This window comes from Drosophila serrata, unplaced genomic scaffold, assembly GCF_035046125.1.
Source record: "Drosophila serrata isolate PLE 108 unplaced genomic scaffold, ASM3504612v1 contig_240, whole genome shotgun sequence".
Lineage (NCBI taxonomy): Eukaryota > Metazoa > Arthropoda > Insecta > Diptera > Drosophilidae > Drosophila > Drosophila serrata.
Genome location: NW_028257138.1, coordinates 5,688,672 through 5,707,506, shown reverse-complemented (window position 1 = coordinate 5,707,506; position 18,835 = coordinate 5,688,672). Strand labels below are relative to the sequence as shown.

The 18,835-nt window shown below is 43.6% G+C and overlaps 4 protein-coding genes across 4 annotated transcripts; 2 read left to right on the top strand and 2 right to left on the bottom strand.

The window, feature by feature from the left end:
* The first annotated feature begins 398 nt into the window (after positions 1–398).
* LOC110183306 (large ribosomal subunit protein mL62) lies at positions 399–1,291 on the top strand. Its single transcript, XM_020951545.2, has 2 exons — positions 399–725; positions 780–1,291. The coding sequence occupies exons 1-2, from the start codon at positions 564–566 to the stop codon at positions 1,230–1,232; spliced, it is 615 nt and encodes a 204-aa protein (XP_020807204.1). The 5' UTR covers positions 399–563; the 3' UTR covers positions 1,233–1,291.
* Positions 1,222–4,229, bottom strand: LOC110183304 (uncharacterized). The gene is made up of 4 exons (XM_020951543.2): positions 2,841–4,229; positions 2,640–2,783; positions 1,501–2,518; positions 1,222–1,448 (listed from the first exon to the last, which is right to left on the bottom strand). Exons 1-4 carry the CDS (start codon positions 3,374–3,376, stop codon positions 1,320–1,322), a joined length of 1,827 nt encoding a protein of 608 aa, XP_020807202.2. The 5' UTR covers positions 3,377–4,229; the 3' UTR covers positions 1,222–1,319.
* A 142-nt stretch (positions 4,230–4,371) lies between these two features.
* Fatp1 (Fatty acid transport protein 1) lies at positions 4,372–9,968 on the bottom strand. Its single transcript, XM_020951544.2, has 6 exons — positions 9,687–9,968; positions 9,529–9,606; positions 9,193–9,437; positions 6,031–6,663; positions 5,773–5,974; positions 4,372–5,709 (listed from the first exon to the last, which is right to left on the bottom strand). The coding sequence occupies exons 3-6, from the start codon at positions 9,297–9,299 to the stop codon at positions 4,768–4,770; spliced, it is 1,884 nt and encodes a 627-aa protein (XP_020807203.2). The 5' UTR covers positions 9,300–9,437; positions 9,529–9,606; positions 9,687–9,968; the 3' UTR covers positions 4,372–4,767.
* Positions 9,969–9,983: 15 nt separating this feature from the next.
* On the top strand, positions 9,984–12,319 carry Lrr47 (Leucine-rich repeat 47). Its single transcript, XM_020951601.2, has 2 exons — positions 9,984–10,664; positions 10,723–12,319. The coding sequence occupies exons 1-2, from the start codon at positions 10,092–10,094 to the stop codon at positions 11,434–11,436; spliced, it is 1,287 nt and encodes a 428-aa protein (XP_020807260.2). The 5' UTR covers positions 9,984–10,091; the 3' UTR covers positions 11,437–12,319.
* The last annotated feature ends 6,516 nt before the right edge of the window (positions 12,320–18,835 follow it).

The window sequence follows — 18,835 nt, the reverse complement described above, 5'->3', positions numbered from 1 at the left end:
TATGAAGTTTGTAGCTTAAAGCTTTAAAGAGCAGACGGCACGCAGAAGTTTGTATACCCTTGCGGCTTTCAATTGCCTAGTTTCATTCTGATTATCATTAACTTTAATTAATATGAGCAAATGTCATTTTCTTAAACGCTTTCTTATATTTTTATAGTATTTTCCGACATCGATATATAATTTTCTCAAGCCACTGGAGATTTGTATAGCTTTTCATTTATAGCTTCATTAATCTAAATTCAAACAAAGTTTTTAATAAGCATAATAACTAAAGTGGTCACCAGAATCTGTCTGTTCAATTTTAAATTAACTGGATATTGTTGGTCCTGTTTTTATTATATTGACTTAATTATTTGTAATATTTGTGACATTTAATAAGCAGCAACGCTGATTGAGTTAGTGATGTGAGAAATGGGCTTATTTCTAATACTTCAAAAAGCGATATATCGATATTTTTCTCAAATAAAATCGATATTCTTATGAGCCATCGCTATCGCACCAACAGCTGTTCCTGGTCTCGTAACATTTAATTTAATTTTGTTTCTTGTTAAATTCATGCTAAAATGAATAAAATCACGCGTGCCTACATCAGCGTTTTGCGGCAGAGCACTTCCTCCGGCGGCAGCTCTACTCTACTGGGTCGCCAGCTGTCCTATAAGAGCGATTTGTCCCTGGATAAGATTTACCCCAGCGCCCGCCTGCAGCTATACACGCCGCCACCGCCGGTAAGAAGTCGGGTTTCTGTACTGGTATCACCTTCTAATAGTTCCCCTCTCCAGCCTCCTGGGAGTAACAACAAGTTCAATGGCTTTATACCCATGGACAAGGTGGAGATCACCTACAGTCGCAGCTCTGGACCTGGCGGCCAGCACGTGAACACTGTAAACACTAAGGTGGACCTTCGTTTTAAGCTGGCGGAGGCCGAGTGGATCCCAGAACAGACGCGTCAAAAGCTGCTGAAAGAACTAGCCAATCGGATCACCAAAGATGGCTACTTTTACATTAAGAGCGACCTCACCCGTTCCCAGCAAATGAACCTGGCCGATGCTCTAGAGAAGCTGCGCACCATCATACGTTCTCAGGAGGTTGTGGAAGCTGCCCCGCCCAGCGAAGAGACGCTGGAGAAGCTGCGTCGGCGCCAAGAGCGGGCGGCACGTGAGCGACTCCAACTGAAACGAGGACGTGCCCAGGTAAAGGCGGATCGTCAAGGACCCAGTGGGGTGGACTTGTAATTATTGTTATTGGAAATTGTTGCACAGAAATTTACACATTACACAGATAGACACTTAAACGCGATGTTTGGAAGCTAGAACTTGGTTTTAGGGAAGCTGCTCGTCTTCGCGGGCAGGCGTGACTGTAAACCGCTTTGTACTGGCCACCTGGATGATGCTTTCCCTGAGCGTTTCGTCCTTGGCCGCTTTCGAGGGCATGCTGGCGAAACGGGGACGCTTAAAGAAAGCAAACATGAGCCAGGAATTACGGATAAATAACTAAACTTACAGGTTGTGGCGGACTTAACTGGATGGTGACATCGTGGCTCCTTTGTGAGGGCCTACTAACCACACTATGGCGTTGCCGCCGCTGCTCTTCTGGTAGCTGGCCCTGCTCCCTTCGTAACGCATACAACTGCTCGAGACGGTGTATCGTGGAGAAGCCTGCCGCGCCAGGATGCTGCATCGAAAAGCTATGACGATTGCTTAACGGCGACCATGTGTGCTGGTAGACCGTTTCGTCCAGGTGACGCAGGAACTGTCGATTTATGGAGTTAAGTGCCTGCTGGTCCTCGGTGGGCAAGTTTGCCAGCAGCTCATCCAAGATCTCAGCCTCGGTTTCGACTTTTCCATGACGCACCAGTTTGATGTCATGCTTCCAAAACTGTCTGTTTTTCCGCCCAATCACCGGTGCGATCTCCTTCACCTTCAGCACCAGGATGCCCATCAGGTAGACGCACAGCACATTGGAGAGCGTCAGGCACATACTGATACTCCCCAACACGGCCAGCTCCGTGGCCTGGTTGTCCGAGTAACGACGCGACTTGATCACATCCACATACAGGGAGTCGTCGTTCTCGAAGATCTTGTAGATGCACGCCACGGCCCAGAGGAGACCCGAGTTAACGGCTGGCGGTAGCAGGGAGGCGGAAATGGCCACACCAACCAGAGAACCAATATTGCCACCCAGGATGCCTATGGCAGCCGCAGCTCCAGAAGGAATGGCCGTAAAGACTCCCACAATTAGGGAGTGAAGGTCGCAGCGTGAAAGCATCTCTTCGGTGAGGCCTTCACCGATGCCATACTTGTGATCCGTGGTGCAGACGACCAGGCCGAAAAGGAATCCCACCAAGGTGGCCGTCAGGATGCCAATCAGCTCGTTCAGCATGCCCAATTTTCGGAGAGATCTGTCTTGGATTACAGTTCCAAATATGGCTGCGATAATGGGACCCATTAGCGGAGATATCAGCATGCTCGAAGCCAGGAAAATGGTGCTGTTCTCCACCAGACCAAAGCTGGCCAGAATTCTGCAATCGGTAGGGTTTTGTTAGTACAGATGATTTTAAAATTGTGACTAATTCATATTATTACTACGACTAGTTCAATTTGCTTTTAATGACTATACCTTCGTAATAAGCTATTACTCACGCTGCTGATACGAGGAGTATGCAAAAGTCAAAGGTTATAGCCGCATCCTGTCGCACATCTCTGACTATTTGGGCCACATTTAAGCGGGATCTCACCGAGTTCATGAATTTATTCCAAATGCCCTGCTTCTGGGCATTGATTTTCCTTAAAAAAGAAACTATTTAGACCACAAAAAAGATCAAGTAAGTTAAATAGCTTTACTCGCTGCTCGAGGGCTGATCCGCAGTCTCTTCCTCGAACGTCTCACGCTGAGCATAGGACCTATTAGCCAGGCAGCTGACCACTGATACCGTGGAGCCTTCCCGATCGCCGATGCCCCACTCCTGCAGGGACTCGTAAAGCTCTTCATAACGCTCGTCGAACTCCATGGAGAAGCTGATGTGAAAGGCATTACCCTCCAAACTTCGCAACCAGATGGCATTGGGTATGTGAAAATTGCGTAGGATCCGGCGGAGCACCTGTTCCTGATCCGTATCCAGGGGCATGTCGAGCAAGTGATCCCCATCCGGTGGCTGAATTTGTATAATGGGCGGCGGATTAAGCGACTTTTGCCTTGAGTTTCTGGGTGTTTCTTCCGGTGGGGAATCCCCTATTCGAATGGTGGACAGACTCTCGATCGTGGAAGCTCTGCTGGCTGTGCGGGTGGGTGTCTCCTGAACGAACACATCCTTCAGGCGATCCTCTTCCGCCTTGGTGGGTATGGTGATCGTAAAGAGCACAGCGGCTGTTCCAGTCATTGCGTATGCGGGATCGGAAATGATTGTCCCACGTACTCTGTGTTTACAGCACACTTTGTATTACAAATCGATCGAGTGCATAATCGATGTACAAAAACACACACACGTGGACAGGAGACGGACGCGAACCGGCACTGATCTTCTTTGTACTGGAGGTGGAGGTGGAAGTATGCGTATGCATTGAAGCCTCGCTTGTTATTGCTCGCACTGATAACGGTTCTTAGCTGGCGCTGATCTGCTTCCTCCCGATCTGGCAGTCACCGGGAGCTCTATAATTTCCACTTGGCCATATTTAGGTTGTTGGAAAAGGTGAGCTTTCAGTGAGTTCCCGCCTTCTTTTGAAGTTTGAAAGAGGAAAAACTTTGATAGAGTTCTTGGCAGACTTAAAATAATTCAATGACCGATCATTAGGATACTTTTTGTTGACTGGCTCCAAGCTTGACAATACGAGGTCCAACCACCTTTTAAATATAAATTTGATGCAATGATTTATATTGATTTTATATCCTATACTTATGCACTTAGTTTTAAAGTTTATAGCTAAGTCAACGCCTTTTCAGTAAGCCCGAAATCCCATTAGCTTTTCCGTCTAAGGGGTGCTACGGTTTAATTGTCAGAAATTTAATTAACCCCCAATTGCCGACAATTTTAAAGATCACGCCAAGTCTATTTAGCTTTAAACGAATAATATTTCACTCGCGAGATATATGTAATTATAAATCTAAGTAGGAGTTACCTTAAGTTGTCACGCTTTGGTACAACATTAAGGGAGTATCTTGCATCTAGAAGGGGGTTTACTTATCCTATTAATTAATTATTGTCATTTATATTACGCCTTTGAACGTCAGTAGGGTTCAAGTTTACTGAATCATGATATGAATGTCTATATGCACTGCTGCCTTATTACTGATCTTGCTAATCGCAATTGGAGCCCATTTGTATGCAGGTATGGCGATGTCATTGTCCGAGAAAATTAAAATACAACACAATGCGTCTGTGTGATGGAAGAAACAAACTTTATTCGTCATCGGAGTATGTAGCTTCTCGTATGTACATAGAGGCAAATGCAGCGAGAATGGAAGTGTAAATGCCACTAAAACTGACTAAAAACAAATAGCTTGAATTGCACATTAACAAGGTTCTCTTAGCTAAAGCCAAAAGCATTTAAAATGCAAACAACTACGATTCATATTGGAATGCTTAGGGTATAAAAAAATGTGTCATGTTGATCTTTCTATCCCCCGGCTGACCACGGGTTCAGTGCGGATTCTTCCCGTGTTCCTTTCTCTCTTCCTAAACTAAACTCGCCTCGTCGTTTTTTTTCTTACAAATTAATTAACAGCATATGATTGGGCAAAAAGGCAAGGCTTCCATGCATCGAGTCGCGTCGCCTAGAAGCGAATCTCGTTGCGCTGCACCTGATCGTACACCTGAGGCGTGAGCAGCTCGTACCGTCCCTTGGAGGTCTGATAGTAGAGAGTATCCTTGATAGAGTTCGGGTCGTAGCCCTCCTTTTGCAGATCCACCTTGCGCAGCTTGAATGTGCCGGTGAGATCCACCTTGGTCAGGAGACGGATAATCTGGGGACGAGCGTAGGCGGGCAGCACCTTTGCCAAATTGGCGGCGAAGGCGTCGAGATCGAGCTCCCGCTGTGGATCGTAAATTGCTGCCATGCCAGCCCTGCCTTCGGTGTGCGGAATGGTTATGCCGTAGACAACGGTATCCTTGTAGCCGGCAACATTGCTGACTTGAGCCTCTACCTCGCTGGTGGACACATTCTCGCCCTTCCAGCGGAAGGTGTCGCCGGTGCGGTCCTTGAAGTACAGATAGCCTTTTTCGTCAGCCACCAGGAGATCCCCGGATAGAAAAGCCATATCGCCGTGCTTGAATACATCCTTCACGATTTTCTTGGCCGAGGCCTTGGCATCCACGTAGCCGAGGAACTCGCGCGATGGATTTCCCTTGACGATCTTGCCGATGAAGACACCCGGCTCATTGGGAGCGCACAGCTGGCAGAGGCCGTCCTTGTTCCTAATGGGCTCCCCAGTATCCGGGTCGGCACGAATAATCGAAATGGGATAGATCTTGGGCAGGATGCGGGATACAAAGCCAATGGCGCCCACGGTGTTGTCGTGATTCATAATGTTGGCATTTCCCTCAGTCGCTCCGTAGAACTCTCCCACCTTGGCAACGTTAAAGCGCTCCACGAACTGAGGCCAGATTTGAGGACGCAGTCCGTTGCCGAACACAAGACGCACACGATGCTTGCGGTCATATTCCGATGGCTTCGTAGCTAGGATATAGCGGGCCATCTCGCCGATATACTGTCCAATCTGGGAATGTAGCATATTGTTAGTCTATTCTTATTTTTCAAAGGTGCAATAAATCCCACTTACTGTCGCATTGTACTTGGCGCAGTCGGCGAAATAATTGGAGGCAGAGAACTTCTTGCGAATGGACACGGTGGAACCGAATAGAACCGACTGACCCATGCACATGATGCCGCCAGCGGTGTGATACAAGGGCAGGGGGGTATAAAAGATGTCTTCCTCCTGGAAACCCATGGTGTAATGGATGCCAGCAGCGATGAACAGATAACTGAGGGAGAATATTATTGATCGAGGAATCTTTATAAAACCTTTTCAGATACCCACCGAGAGTGTGAGATGACAGCCGCCTTGGGTAGACCCGTGGTGCCCGAGGTATAGATATAGACGAGTTTATCGTGGTGGTTAACCTGCGCCTTGTTGGGCTTGTCCTTGCTGGCCGTAGCAAGCAGCGCATTTAGGTTCTTGGACCTGGCAATGTCCTTCTCCGTCGTCTGGCTGTTGTTGTTCTCGTTGTTAAACTGGAACAGTGTCAACTCAGCGGGCAGTTCCTTGGCCACCTCAGAGACAGCTTCCAAAAAGTCCTCGCCGTAAATGAGGGCGGTGCAATGGGCCACCGTGATGCTGTGCAGCAAAGATGGTCCTCGCAGGTTCGTGTTGATCAAGGGAGTGATTACGCCAATTTTGGACAGACCCAGCCAGGTGGCCACATATTCGGCACGGTTCTCCAGCAGCAGGGCAACCACATCGCCCTTTTGAAAGCCCTGCGCCTGCAGTACATTGGCCACCTTGTTGGCGTGCTCGTTGACCTGGCTAAAGGTCCAGCGTTGCGTGTCACTGACCACGGCCACCTTGTCGGGATGGGCGTGCACATTGCGCTCAAAGACGTCCGCCACAGTGTAATTGAGTCGTTCATGGCGCTTGGTATACCTCAGGAGCTTGGTGTAGGCCCAGAGAGCTCTGTGGGGGAAAAGTAAATGAGGTTTAAAGCATTTAAAAATGTATGTATCTTAAAGATAAAGTATCGTCAAGTTAAACATTATTTTATCTAATAGATATTTAAGTGATAAATCAAACAGTTATTGATTATTATACTGCGTGTGTGGGAAAGGTACATATCTGATTAGTGTTAGTCAGTATCTTCCTGCATCGATCGCGTGTGTTTTATGGTTTGGCGGTTTGGGACGGACATGACCACTAAAAATAGCGCAACACAGAAAATCGAAGCTCGACAAGCGCAACAGCCGCCGTGATGTGCGATATAAGCCCCAGAGATAAAGCCACCTGGAGAGTGGTGGGCAATGGCTGCAATCGAGACCGAACGAACGTGGTTACCTACAGTCTGACACAAATTTATGACGTTGCTAAATCCGGAGAGCTAAGTAATCGCGGGAAGGTCAAATTCCACGTAATTATTTGCAAAAGGGATTACACATAATATAAGCCATAAGATTCACATAAGTCAATCCATTTATTATGCACTGTACTCATAAGGGATTAAAAATGTTTTCTTTTGTTGTATTTCCAATTGATATCAGCAACCTTTTGAACATAGTGACCCTCGGCTGATAAGACTAAGCCCTGATTGTCAAAATAGGTTTATAGTCAGACAAGCTGCAGTTGTTAATGCATTATATATTATCTGATAATTATTATAGTCTCAAAATAATAATTATGTCTTGTATAATATTCTAAATGCTTGTTGGCACGCAAAATATTGAATTAAATTTGTTATAATCCTCTTAAATTAAAGTTTTTAAAGTTTAATATAATAATTGCCTAGTTCCGGTCCAAAAAACCTACAGAAAACACTTGAAACCCCCAAGATCTTAAGGCTATTTGATACGCTCTGTATATATAGCAGGTAATCCCAATCGTTTCTTCTTCGCAATTATAATTAGCTACGATAGTTCGACGAAATAGTATTAGAAAAGAGACAAAACTTGCTTTCGACTTGGGACTCGAACATTTCAACTTCGACGATCTCAATTTGAATTCGCTTTGCACTCGTACTTTGCTCGGCCCAAAGGGGCATTGGCAGTGAAGTACCGATAAGATTGCCAGCTTAGCTCGGTTAGTCGTGTATTTATAAGGCTTTAATCAGGCCTTATGACCCCTTTCGAGTGGTTTGATTGGTATTTTTGGCAGTGTTTGCTCCAAGATAAGTCTCCGGCGGTCAGCACAACTCAGAAACGTGTCCAAGGTTGACCGCTACGAGAAAAACTTGAAGTTGATCTTAAGAATCCGATGTGTGAGCGCAGATATATGAAACTTTTTATACTTATACGAAGTATGTGAATATCCGAAGTGTGTGCTGTTCTGACCTTGGCATGGAACTCGATCTGCTGTGTCGGAGAGACTCATTAAATCGCAAAATGCTAAGCAAATTGTATAATTTGCTGAAGAAGCTAGAATTGCTTAAGGTTTGAGTTGTAGAACACTCTTTAGCCTTGATACACTAAAAAGTTGTGTCTTTGTTAGTTGCACATTGTTTCGTACAATATATAGCTGATTTTTAAGCTAAATTTGTAAAATATTTTACGAAGAGAGTAAAATCTTTTCACTTTTAAACACATAACTTGTTAATTTTAGAGCTTAAGACATTATTTAAGGTGTGAAAAGGAAATACCTAACGATCTCTGATCTCTTTGGCCCCTGGCAACCCTAGACAAAAATTCAAAAATACAAAAAGACAGACATAGGCGATACTTCCGCCATTTTAATTGATTGTCTACACTTTGGCTTTCGGCGTACGTTTTCAAGAACAGGCGGGGATCGGTGGAGGGGCGAGAAGAGGGGCTATCCGATCGGTTAGTGTGCCAGTAAGTCTTCCGGCTGACGCAGTCGAGCCATTAGTATGCGCCGAGGGCCATGTTGGGCGACGACGATCGTACAAAGTCAATGGAAAATAAAAGTGAGTCTTGTTGCTCGTTTTGGCAGTTTGTTTTGGTTTTTGATTTTGGGCTTAGGGTACATAACAGGCGACCTTGAACCTGAAGAAGTCAATAAACTTGATCGAATATATGGCCAATAAGCAAAACACAAAAGCCAAACCTATATTTAACTCTAGGGGAAGCCATTATCTCACTTTACTAGCGTGTTTTGTAAACAATTTTCGGTGTAGAAAGGAAATTCATATCCGCTGGCAATTTCCCTGTGAAGTTTTCTCTTTACAGTTTTCCGCCAGCACCAGCAACAACTATTAAAAGTGGCTGCTGCAGACGACCCACATAAACGGAAAACGAGTTTCTCTGCGGTTTTGAATGGGAGAGGGGGGCTGGCCAGGCAGGGGCAGCAGCTGGCCCCGGGTACATCGGACAAAGTACTCGCACTCGGCTGTTCGTTCTCCTCCTCAATGGAATCACAAAGGAGACAAGACCCAGGCTAAATTGTATTGAAATGCACACCGTTCGGGGGCGGTATTGTAAACCTATCACCATCGCCCCGTAGGGAACAGCAAAGCCCCGCTAAATGGAACACCAAACTCACGTCAGATCGCGGTTGGCAGTGGCTCCCGCAATGTAGAACCAGCGCCAGCCAGGTTTTGTCAACAGCAGAGCGACCAGCGCGATGAGCACCGCAAATATCCAGCCCATTGTGTGGAGCGTGTAGATGACGCAGGCGATGGCGAAACCGAAAGCAACCGTAGCGCAGAAAAACCGAAAAACGAATAAAAAGCGTTCGCGCCGTACGCGCTTTTGCTGGTGAGATCGGATCAGCTGATCAGCTGAACGCTGGCGTTGCCAGATGGGCGAGGGAGATTGAAAAAAAGAATACGTTATTTTGTTGGTAGAAAATTTCAGGTTTTGGAAGGATTAAACTTACATTGGTGCTATATAGCGCGCAGTTGTCGATGTTGATTATAACGTTGCTGTTCACATGATTGTCCAATAAGCTGTTGTGCTGTTACGAAAAAGATCACCAACGAATATTTAATGTAATTAATAATTTACGATCGAACCATATGTTGCAACATTACTTACCGCAAGCCTGGGACTGCCAATACTGGTGCTGTTGTAACGCAAACGCTGATAACGTTCGTTGCGCTGTCACAAGAACCCATTGAACATGTAGAAGGGTAGAAAGTGACGGCGAGCCTTTCGAAATAGCATTTTTCAGAACTATATGGAATGCCTTTTCTTGCAATTTGCAGTTTATCTTATTTTTGTTTTGTAACTTCCTTTGGTTTGTTTGTTTTCTTTTCTCCAAGAGCTTTTATGTTGCAGTTCGGAACCAGTTTTTGAAATGAGCTTAAACTATCGATTAATCGATATCTGTGTTTACACCGAGCTGATAGCTGCACAGCTGTTTTGCCACCAGGTGGCATCCCGAGAACCACAAATGTTTTGTTTTATTTAGCGCGTATTTATTATTGTATATTTGCCGCCATGAAAATCCTCTGCGAGGTACAGGTGGTAAACCGAAACACACAGGCCAACCGAACACCGAGGCCCGTCAAGTCCACACTGGCCATTGGCTACAAGCAGAGCGCCCGGGATGCCAACGGCAACACCAAGAAGGAGCTGGAAATGGTGCTCTTCAGCGGCCAAAGCAAGACGGGCAGCCGATACAAAGTGCGGGACAACATTCACGCCGTGCACACCAAGTTCGTGTTGGACGGCAAGGCCACAATTGGCTTCAAGCAGCCGGCGGAGAACCTGCTAATCAAGTGCGACCCCATACAGCTAAAGGGATTCCTGCAGACCCTCAAGCTTGGTATGGAGGGCAAGGAGGCTATTAATCTGAGACTGAACATCGCTGCTGCCACGGCCATACCTCAGAAGGCGCAACCCCAAGTGAAAATGGTAATCAGCAAGCGGAGCGAGTACCCCATCAAGGGATTCCCGCGCACCCTCAAGTCGCTGACCATCAACAACAGCCAGCTGGTGAAGCTCAGCTTCGAGATCTGCTCCCTGCGCAACCTCACGAAGCTGGACGTCAGTGGCAACAAGCTGACAAAGGTGAGTTTGGGTTTAAGGCTGTAAAACTGAACCAAACCCTTGCAAACCTGCATTACAGATTCCTTCAGAGCTGGGTCGCCTGGCGCTGAGCTCGCTGCATCTGGGAAGCAACTGCTTAGGCGAAGTTAACGACTGGTGCTGGCTGCGCGGCACCAAGCTAAGCCAGTCTCTCGGTGAGTTGGACCTGTCAAGCAATGGACTAACCCATTTTCCGCCCCCGCTGGTGAAATATGAGCGTTTGGTGTCTCTTAATTTGAACGACAACCAACTGACTCGACTGCCGTTCTCCATACGCCGGCTGCAGGCATTGAGGAAGCTTCACGTGTGCAGCAACAAGTTGGAGTCGCTGCCCTCTGCTATCGAGGACCTTCACATCGATCTGCTAGACGTATGGGGCAATTGCTTCAAAGCCTTTAACAGCGAGGAGGCCCAACAGTTGACTAAACGAACGTCTGGTAACAGCACACCGCAACCGTTGTGGCTGCAGGCGGCTCGGGCTGTTGCGAACTATAAGTTGCCTCTGCCGGCCGGCTCCTTGCCCGCTGTTCTCATTGAACTCATCTGCGAGGCGCCCAAGTGCCTGTGCGGGCAGCTCTGTTACGCGCTCAGCAAAGAGGATCTTCTCCAGCGCGTCGTCCAGCCGAAGTTCACTAACATTAAGAACTTGACCTATAGTCGTGAGCATCAGATCTACGCTGATGTGGTCATCTGCGGCCCCACATGCAGTGCCTCGCAGCAGTTAAAGTCTCTGTTTAGTTTAGTATTTCCCTGATAGTAGCAGGTTCTATTCTTTCCCGAAGTGAAGTCCTCTAAATTTTTTTAATTTTACCATGAATATTTTTATAAGTTCACAACATATTTTTATTTAATTCATTTTTTTATTCATAGTCTATATACTTGTATCTAAGCTGCCAATTAAATCGATTTTAGAATTAAAAAATTAATGGATTTCAAACTTTCTCAACCCATCAGCATGAGCAAGTAGGAAAAGTTTAAAAGAAATAGTTTAGCTTCACTACATACATACATAAGAGGATAAAGTATTGATTTCGGGTTATTCAGTGGCACAGTTTTACCCATATTGGCTAAAAAAGCGCTCTGGTGAGACCGGGCAACTCCTTGAAGGCGGTGTAGAACCTCCTTCCCGGCAAATTTTCGCTGGCATAAAGACATTCACACGCACGCCTTGGTTGCTTACTTTGTTTTCGTATTACAGGATGCTCGTTGTTTTTATTATTAAAAGCTTCGTGCGTATGTGACTTGCATAAACGATTTTTTTTATCAGCCGGCACACCTACTCAACCAACAGTGCGTCCTTTTTTTCAAATAACGAATTCTTAGTACGCTTTGTCTGGAAATAGGGATTAGTATAGAGTTTATGAGGTTCTAGGTATTCATATTTATTAATCATTTAAATATTTTACAAACTTTAATTGATTTAAATGCCCTTGTCATTAAAATTTAATGGTCTTAATGGTCATTATGTTTTCTTATTAGTTTGGTGTTACGATTTAAGAACTATAAACTTGCAAGAAGTCTATTATTATTATTAATATTAAGCTATACGATTGTAAAGGAATAATAATTAAAAATACAAGTTTTCGTCATTTAATAATTCAGATTGAAGGGTATCCCAACTTGTCCTGCAATATAAACACTTATTTTGTTTTGGTGTCCTTATCGCTTGCCTTTTTCTTTGCCTTTCTTTTGCTTTATCAAATCAAAACTTCGAAGCGATGCTACTTTTTTAAATAAGCATAAACAGAGGCCCATCCTTGCAGAGACACAGCCTCAATCCCAGCCACTCCCACTCTTCGCTTTGCCTAGGCTTTAATGTGCAGCTGGGGAATAAGGCGGCGAAGGAATCGAGTCGTGAAAGAGCAAAAAGGATGAGCCATGACTTGTGGCAAAACTCGGGCCTAACTATAAAAATGTTTATCAGTAGAGAGTTTCTTCTAAGCTGCCCCAAATCCAATTTTGAGCAGCATTTAAGTGTCCTGGCTGCTCCGTTTCCGCTTCCTTCTCCTTCGGGCTTCAGGCTTTCGTTTTCTGTTTGCCATGCAGATGTGTGTGTATGTGCGTGTATTAGTGTGAGTGTGCTCCACACGATGTCCTTTTGCCGTTTTTGCGCTTTTAGCCCTGACTTTGTGTCTGCTTGTGTGCGCAAATATTTGGCATGACTTTACATTCGCAGCTCGCCTCGGTACGGTCAGTAAGCCTAAAAGTAGGCAATGTCAGGGCCTAATGGGAGGAAATCACAGCGAAGTGCATATGGTAGTAGGGGGTTTAGGATACACTGCGTTACAAGTTGAAATAAATTTATTTTAGGAAATTATGAGCAATACCCTTGCAGTGTATTATAATTTCAGTCAGAAGCTTGCAACTCAGTGAAGGAGTCATTTCCGACCCTATAAATCATATATATTCTTAATCAGCATCAAAAGCTGAATTGATCTAGCTATGTTTGGGTAAAATTAATTTTTTCAAATTTTTGAAAATTTTATAATGGGTTACATCGTTAAAATTGTCAAAATTTGATTAAGAAATTTAATTTTTTACACTTGAAATCTGAGTATGCAGATTTGTTTGCCCTAAAAAAACTAGCATAGAAAAGTTTTCCTATTTAAAATTAATGCATTTATGGCTTAGTTATGATATTTAAAAATCCTTGATTTACCCAATTATTAGCATACAAAAATATGAATATAATATACCTGGAATACACATATTTTGGCTCCTTTTCTTTTCTTCGTTCTTATCTATTTCTTTATTCAATAAATAAACTCAACAAGTGCTGTCAATTTTCCCTTAAATTCCACTTATTTTGAATTCAAATCTTTATTCCTTGACGATATTCCTATTACTTCCCTACCATTCCCTTTAAAATTTTTATTCTCGGTCCAGTCTTTGTCCCTTAAAAGTATGCTAAGCACAAAATTTTTGGCTTTTCCGACTCGTAAGCCCATGAAAAATCAGTAAGCACACAAATTTGTATATTTTATATACACATAAACGAAGATACGAAAAAAAGCGTTATGGACCAGCCATTCAGACCATATATAAAAACGTTTCGAAATTTCGTCTGTCTGGCCTCCTTTGCCTCAGCCCCGACTCCCCTTTAATAAAAGCAACCCCCAATCATTGGCACTGTCCCGGATCCCAAAAACAAAAACCCAAAAAATGTAAAAATGTGCCGACTCAGCTCAGGGAATGGAAATTTAACAAGTCCCCCAAACAAGTACACCCAAGTCCACGCTCGGAGACAGTAAAAACTCCATTAACTGTCATCAAAAATGCATTTCGCATGCATCAAACCGAAATGGGCTCGTCCAGGAGGGGATCATCAAATAGAATAGAATGAAATGGCGCAAATCAAAACACATTGGCATAAATCAAAGAGCAAAGGGCACAAAAAATTGGAAGAAACACACACTTTTATGGCTAATCCTGGCGTCGGCGTTGGACCAAAGCCCGGACAGATGACTCCCCTGGCAACATTTTTATGCGCAAATTAACTTTGCAATTGCCAGGAGGAGGAGGAGGAGGAGAGGAGTTGGGTACTATCCTGGGGGTGAACTTAGGGATGTCTGGGTGCTGTGTCACTCCCCCTGCATTACATAAAATTTATCCCCAATTTGCGTGCAGCGGGTAAACATTTTATATGCCTCCATCTCCATCTCCCCCCGTCCGTCTGTCTCTGGCTCCACTTTGGCTTATCAAATTTTATTAGCAGGCCAGCAGCAGCAGCAGGAGCGGCGGCGGCGGCAGCAAATTGTGCTGCAACACCAGTACTTCAGCCACCACATTACGGGCTTCATAAGCCGTGGTGGAGCCACAAGCTGAAGCCACCCCCGCCAGTGCAGGCCCAGTTTAGCGACTCCGCCTGCGTCTCAAGGTATGATTTGTCGTCCGCTATCAATTTCTTTAACACAATACCGAGGCAACAACATCCCCCGGAAAAGAGTCGCCTTCAGAGCTGGAAAAACGACCGGAAAAGTGCAAACACACGCGAAACTGTCGTCGTTGAACCCCTCGGTTTCCTTCAGGACTCCAAACTGTTTTGGGGGCTTGTCGTCCCAGACGCGTGCAGGGATCTAATAAAAACGTTTTGATAGGCTTAGACCAGCAGGTCTCACTCCCGTATATATAAGCTATATATATATTTGTCTTAATAATATTTCAAATTCACTTGCTAACTGTTACAGCAAATTTAGATAAGGCCTGAACAGAAAATCGATAAACTCACCCAGAAAAACTTGGCCACAAGAGGGGTGTAAAGGAATGCCCAGTTTAAGGAGTGTTTAAATTGGTTAAGAGGGGTGTTAAGTGCTCCTTAGAGAAGGTTTTGAAACCTTAAAGAGGATCTTTAATATTGCAAATTAAAGGAAGTTATTTAAAGGCAACGTAACTCTAGGAAATAAATTATCATTAAGTTTCTACAATTTCGTATTAACTATATTTCATAAATTTATTAAAATCTAAACCTGTTCCTTGAAAAAAACCTAACCAATCTTGAATAAATTACTTACATAACAAGGGATATAGCTCACGGTTTCAGGACCTCATTTCCTTGTATTGCTCATATTTACTTACCATTGCCATGAAACCCCCAGAAATATGTATATGGCATTCAAATACAAAATTGAAAGTCACTCAGGCGCACTTATTGTTGGCAAATGGCCCCTTTATCCTGGCTTCCAGCTTCCGCTCCCAGCTGCCAGTGAGTCCTCTTCCAACTGACCGCGGGCCAAAGGCAAATCAATCGCAGGAAAAAAAAATTGAGCAAGCAGCAAGTTGGCCAAATCAAATGCTATGGCCAAACGGTAGAACACACTCGAGCATTGGGAAAAATCAATTTTCAATTTAAAATTTAGATGCTCATCCCCTTCATTCCATTCGGCTTGCCATAAAAGATAAAGATAAAAATGCGTTCGAGCGCAAAATGTAAATAGAGCTCCCGCTTTTAACCGAAACTCAGGCAGGCGGATGAATGCTACAGGTTGTATTTGTGTTTGTCCTTGTTTCCTCCTCCTCCTCTGAAAATGATGGGTGGTGCTATCTCGATGGGCGTTGGGTGGATTTGTGGGCAATTCGTTAGGGAGATGGGGTCTGGCCAAGCGATTTCAAAGCAAAATATTGCCGCATAAATCTGAAGCAAAAAGTTTGCTTTGCGGTCAGCCAAAAAGAATAAGAGAGAGTTCTGTTGTAATAAGGGGTATCAGGTGGGTATGATAGGTATAGCTGGTAATATAATAAATAAGTAATACATTTTTATATGAAAAGAATCTTAGATGTTATGGCAAAGAAATGGGACATATTAAAAGGAGCCTTGCAGGTTATTCTAATTTTAGTCACAAGCTTAAAACTAAGTGAAGGAGTCATTTCCGACCCTATAAATCATATATATTCCTGATCAGCATCAAAAGCTGAATCGATCTAGACATCTACGGTTACAAGAAAAAAATTTGAAAATTTGTTGTTACATTTTTACAAAAAAAAAAAGATAAGGGGTTACATCGTTAAAATTGTCAAAATTTTTAATTTTTTAAGTTTTAAATTGAGTATGCAGATTTAATACTCTAACAAAAACTAGCACAGGACAGCTATTCGAATTAAAATTACTGCTGTCTTGGCTTAGTTATGAACTTTTTAAATTTCGATTTGTCGAAAAAAATTGCTGAATAAAATATAGATAAATATTAATTTAAAGAATTGTATTGTAATTGGTGTCAGAAGCTTAGAACACAGCGAAGGAGTCATTTCCGACCCCATAAATCATATATATTTTTGATCAGCATCAAAAGCTGAATTGATCTAGCTATGTCCGGTAAAAAATAAATTTTTTCAAATTTTTCTAAATTGTATCGTTAAAATTGTCAAAAAATTTAAGAAAAATTCCAATTATTAAAAATTTTAAATTGAGTAAGCAGATTTAATACCCTTAAAAAAATATACATTAAACTGTTTTCCGATCTAAAATTAATGCTGTTTTGGCTTAGTTATGAACTTTTCAAACTTTGATTTGTCCAAAAACCTTTTATACCGATAACTCTTAAAGTCTTAACTTATAAACTATAGAATTTATTCTTTGTAAAATTTGGGAAGCTAAAATAGCTTGGAGAACAATAAAGTTTGGCTCCGAAGAAGGATCTTTCGATTTCTTGATGTTCAAGGTTGCCACCTATTCTAGCATTGGTCCGGCGGAAACGGAAGTGAAAGGGCTGTCATTGATTTGATGGTTTTCCTTAGAAGATAATATTAGTTTCACATAAACTAAACCATTTATAGCAACTAGGTATCTCTAAAGCGACTCCAATTCTCTGTTACTTCGTATTGAATATTTGCTGGCTGATATTTCTCTTTGATTTTTATCTTGTGGTGAGTTTTTTTACGAGCTCTTTGGCGTTTTCGAGTGCCGACTGCCCCCATATTGTTGTTTTCCCCGCTCCGAAGTTGATTATTTGCCCAGGCAGCCCCTCCTCAGGCTACTCGCCCCCTTCACTTCGACAGAGCGTGCATTTCATTAGCCGAATGTATCTGAGAGATACATCTGGGTGCTTTGGCATTTGGCAAACGATTTTATGCCGCACCGCTTGGGCAAACAAAATCAAATCTGTGACTAGGAAATTGCTTTTGCCTACTTCCGACTCCTTCCCGCCAGCTCAAAGGGCGCAGAGCTGCCTCCATCTGAAATATTTGTTGAATGCAACTATTTAGGGAGCGCTTTCAATTTGAAGCTCTCCCCTGGGTAAACAGGGCCCCGCCCCATCCATGGGAAGATGATTAAAATTTAACAACATCAAATATTTGCAAGCTACTTTGATGGGTTATACTATAGTAAAATGTTTAATAATAATATTAAATGCATAATTCATTTTCCAGCTCCTAATAAGGGCTTGTTAAATTTAATGCAACGGCCGGAATGTCTTTGGGCCAATAAAGACGTTAAGTGTAAAATATCAGGAGCAGCAGGAGTCTGCCGAAGGAAGTTACTTTACTGCAGGGTTCCTGCGAAAATTAATTCATTAGCATTTTATTACTTTGGCATAGTGACGAAGGCAGCAGCAGCCCGAGTTGTTCGGAGTTCCTATAGGAACTTTGATTGCCAACCCCCCAGTTCCTCCTGATCTTCTTGGATGCTTTGATGTGTAATTAAATCAATAATCACTTTGCAGTCGCTGTCGTCATCGGCAAGTTTATTAGTTGATTGAACCAGCAGGTGGCACAGGTGGAAAGACAAAGACCAAAGAGTGCGAGGGATGGGGAAATTACTCTCCAAGGGTGGCCCTGGGTAGCAGGTGGAGTTTGGAAATCGATTAACAAACAATTTGTTTAAATTGTTGGCTATTTAAGATGCTTTTACCAACAGGGAAATATTTACCCAGCCTTATTTTGTAGTAGAAGTAGGAATTCTAAGAAAGTAAATAGAACTTTTTCCTGTATATTTTTAGTTAATAATCCTAAAAAAACACAACCTCCTCCCTTTTCCCATTTAATGCCCAATTAACGCATTTTCCACTTGGCATGCAGCGAAGCGAGAGATTTGTATACCTTTAAAGCCAAAAGGCTGAGAAAAACAAAAACGCAAAAAGGAATCGTGAACGTGCCACAGAGCAGAAAAGGCCGCACAGTCAGTTAGGGGATTTCCCTCCTCCTCCACTCAAAAGTCTCTGATCCCGAAACCCGGCTTCTCCAGCAACTTCTCCCGCCGCAAAATGGGAATGCGCGGCATTTGTCGCTTGGCTGCAGTTGCAAGCGGCGACGGTGGGGCAGGAGCTGCACTTCATTAAAAAAAGAGAAGAAGTCGAGGCTGAGCGGCAAGTTGGTCGTTAGAGGAAACTCCCTTACTTACAATTACAAACACAAGGACAAGCTCCGCTGGCTGCTTCAAAATGAGTGATGTAATGTGCCTAACAAGAGTCGCAGCTCCCGTTCTGCTCCCTTCCTCCCCGGGAATCCCTTTTGCTTACTCGCTTATTGTTGCCTGTTGACATAACGAATGCCTTAACATTTTTCGAGTTGCCGTGTGTGTGTGTGTGTTTGTATGGGTGCACTTCCGCTCCACTTACACGTAAGTCGCCTCCGCTGGAGATGGGGCATAATCGATATATGGAGCGATTAATTTTTAGTATGATCAGTACAGAATATCGAAAGTGAAAAGAATGTAACTG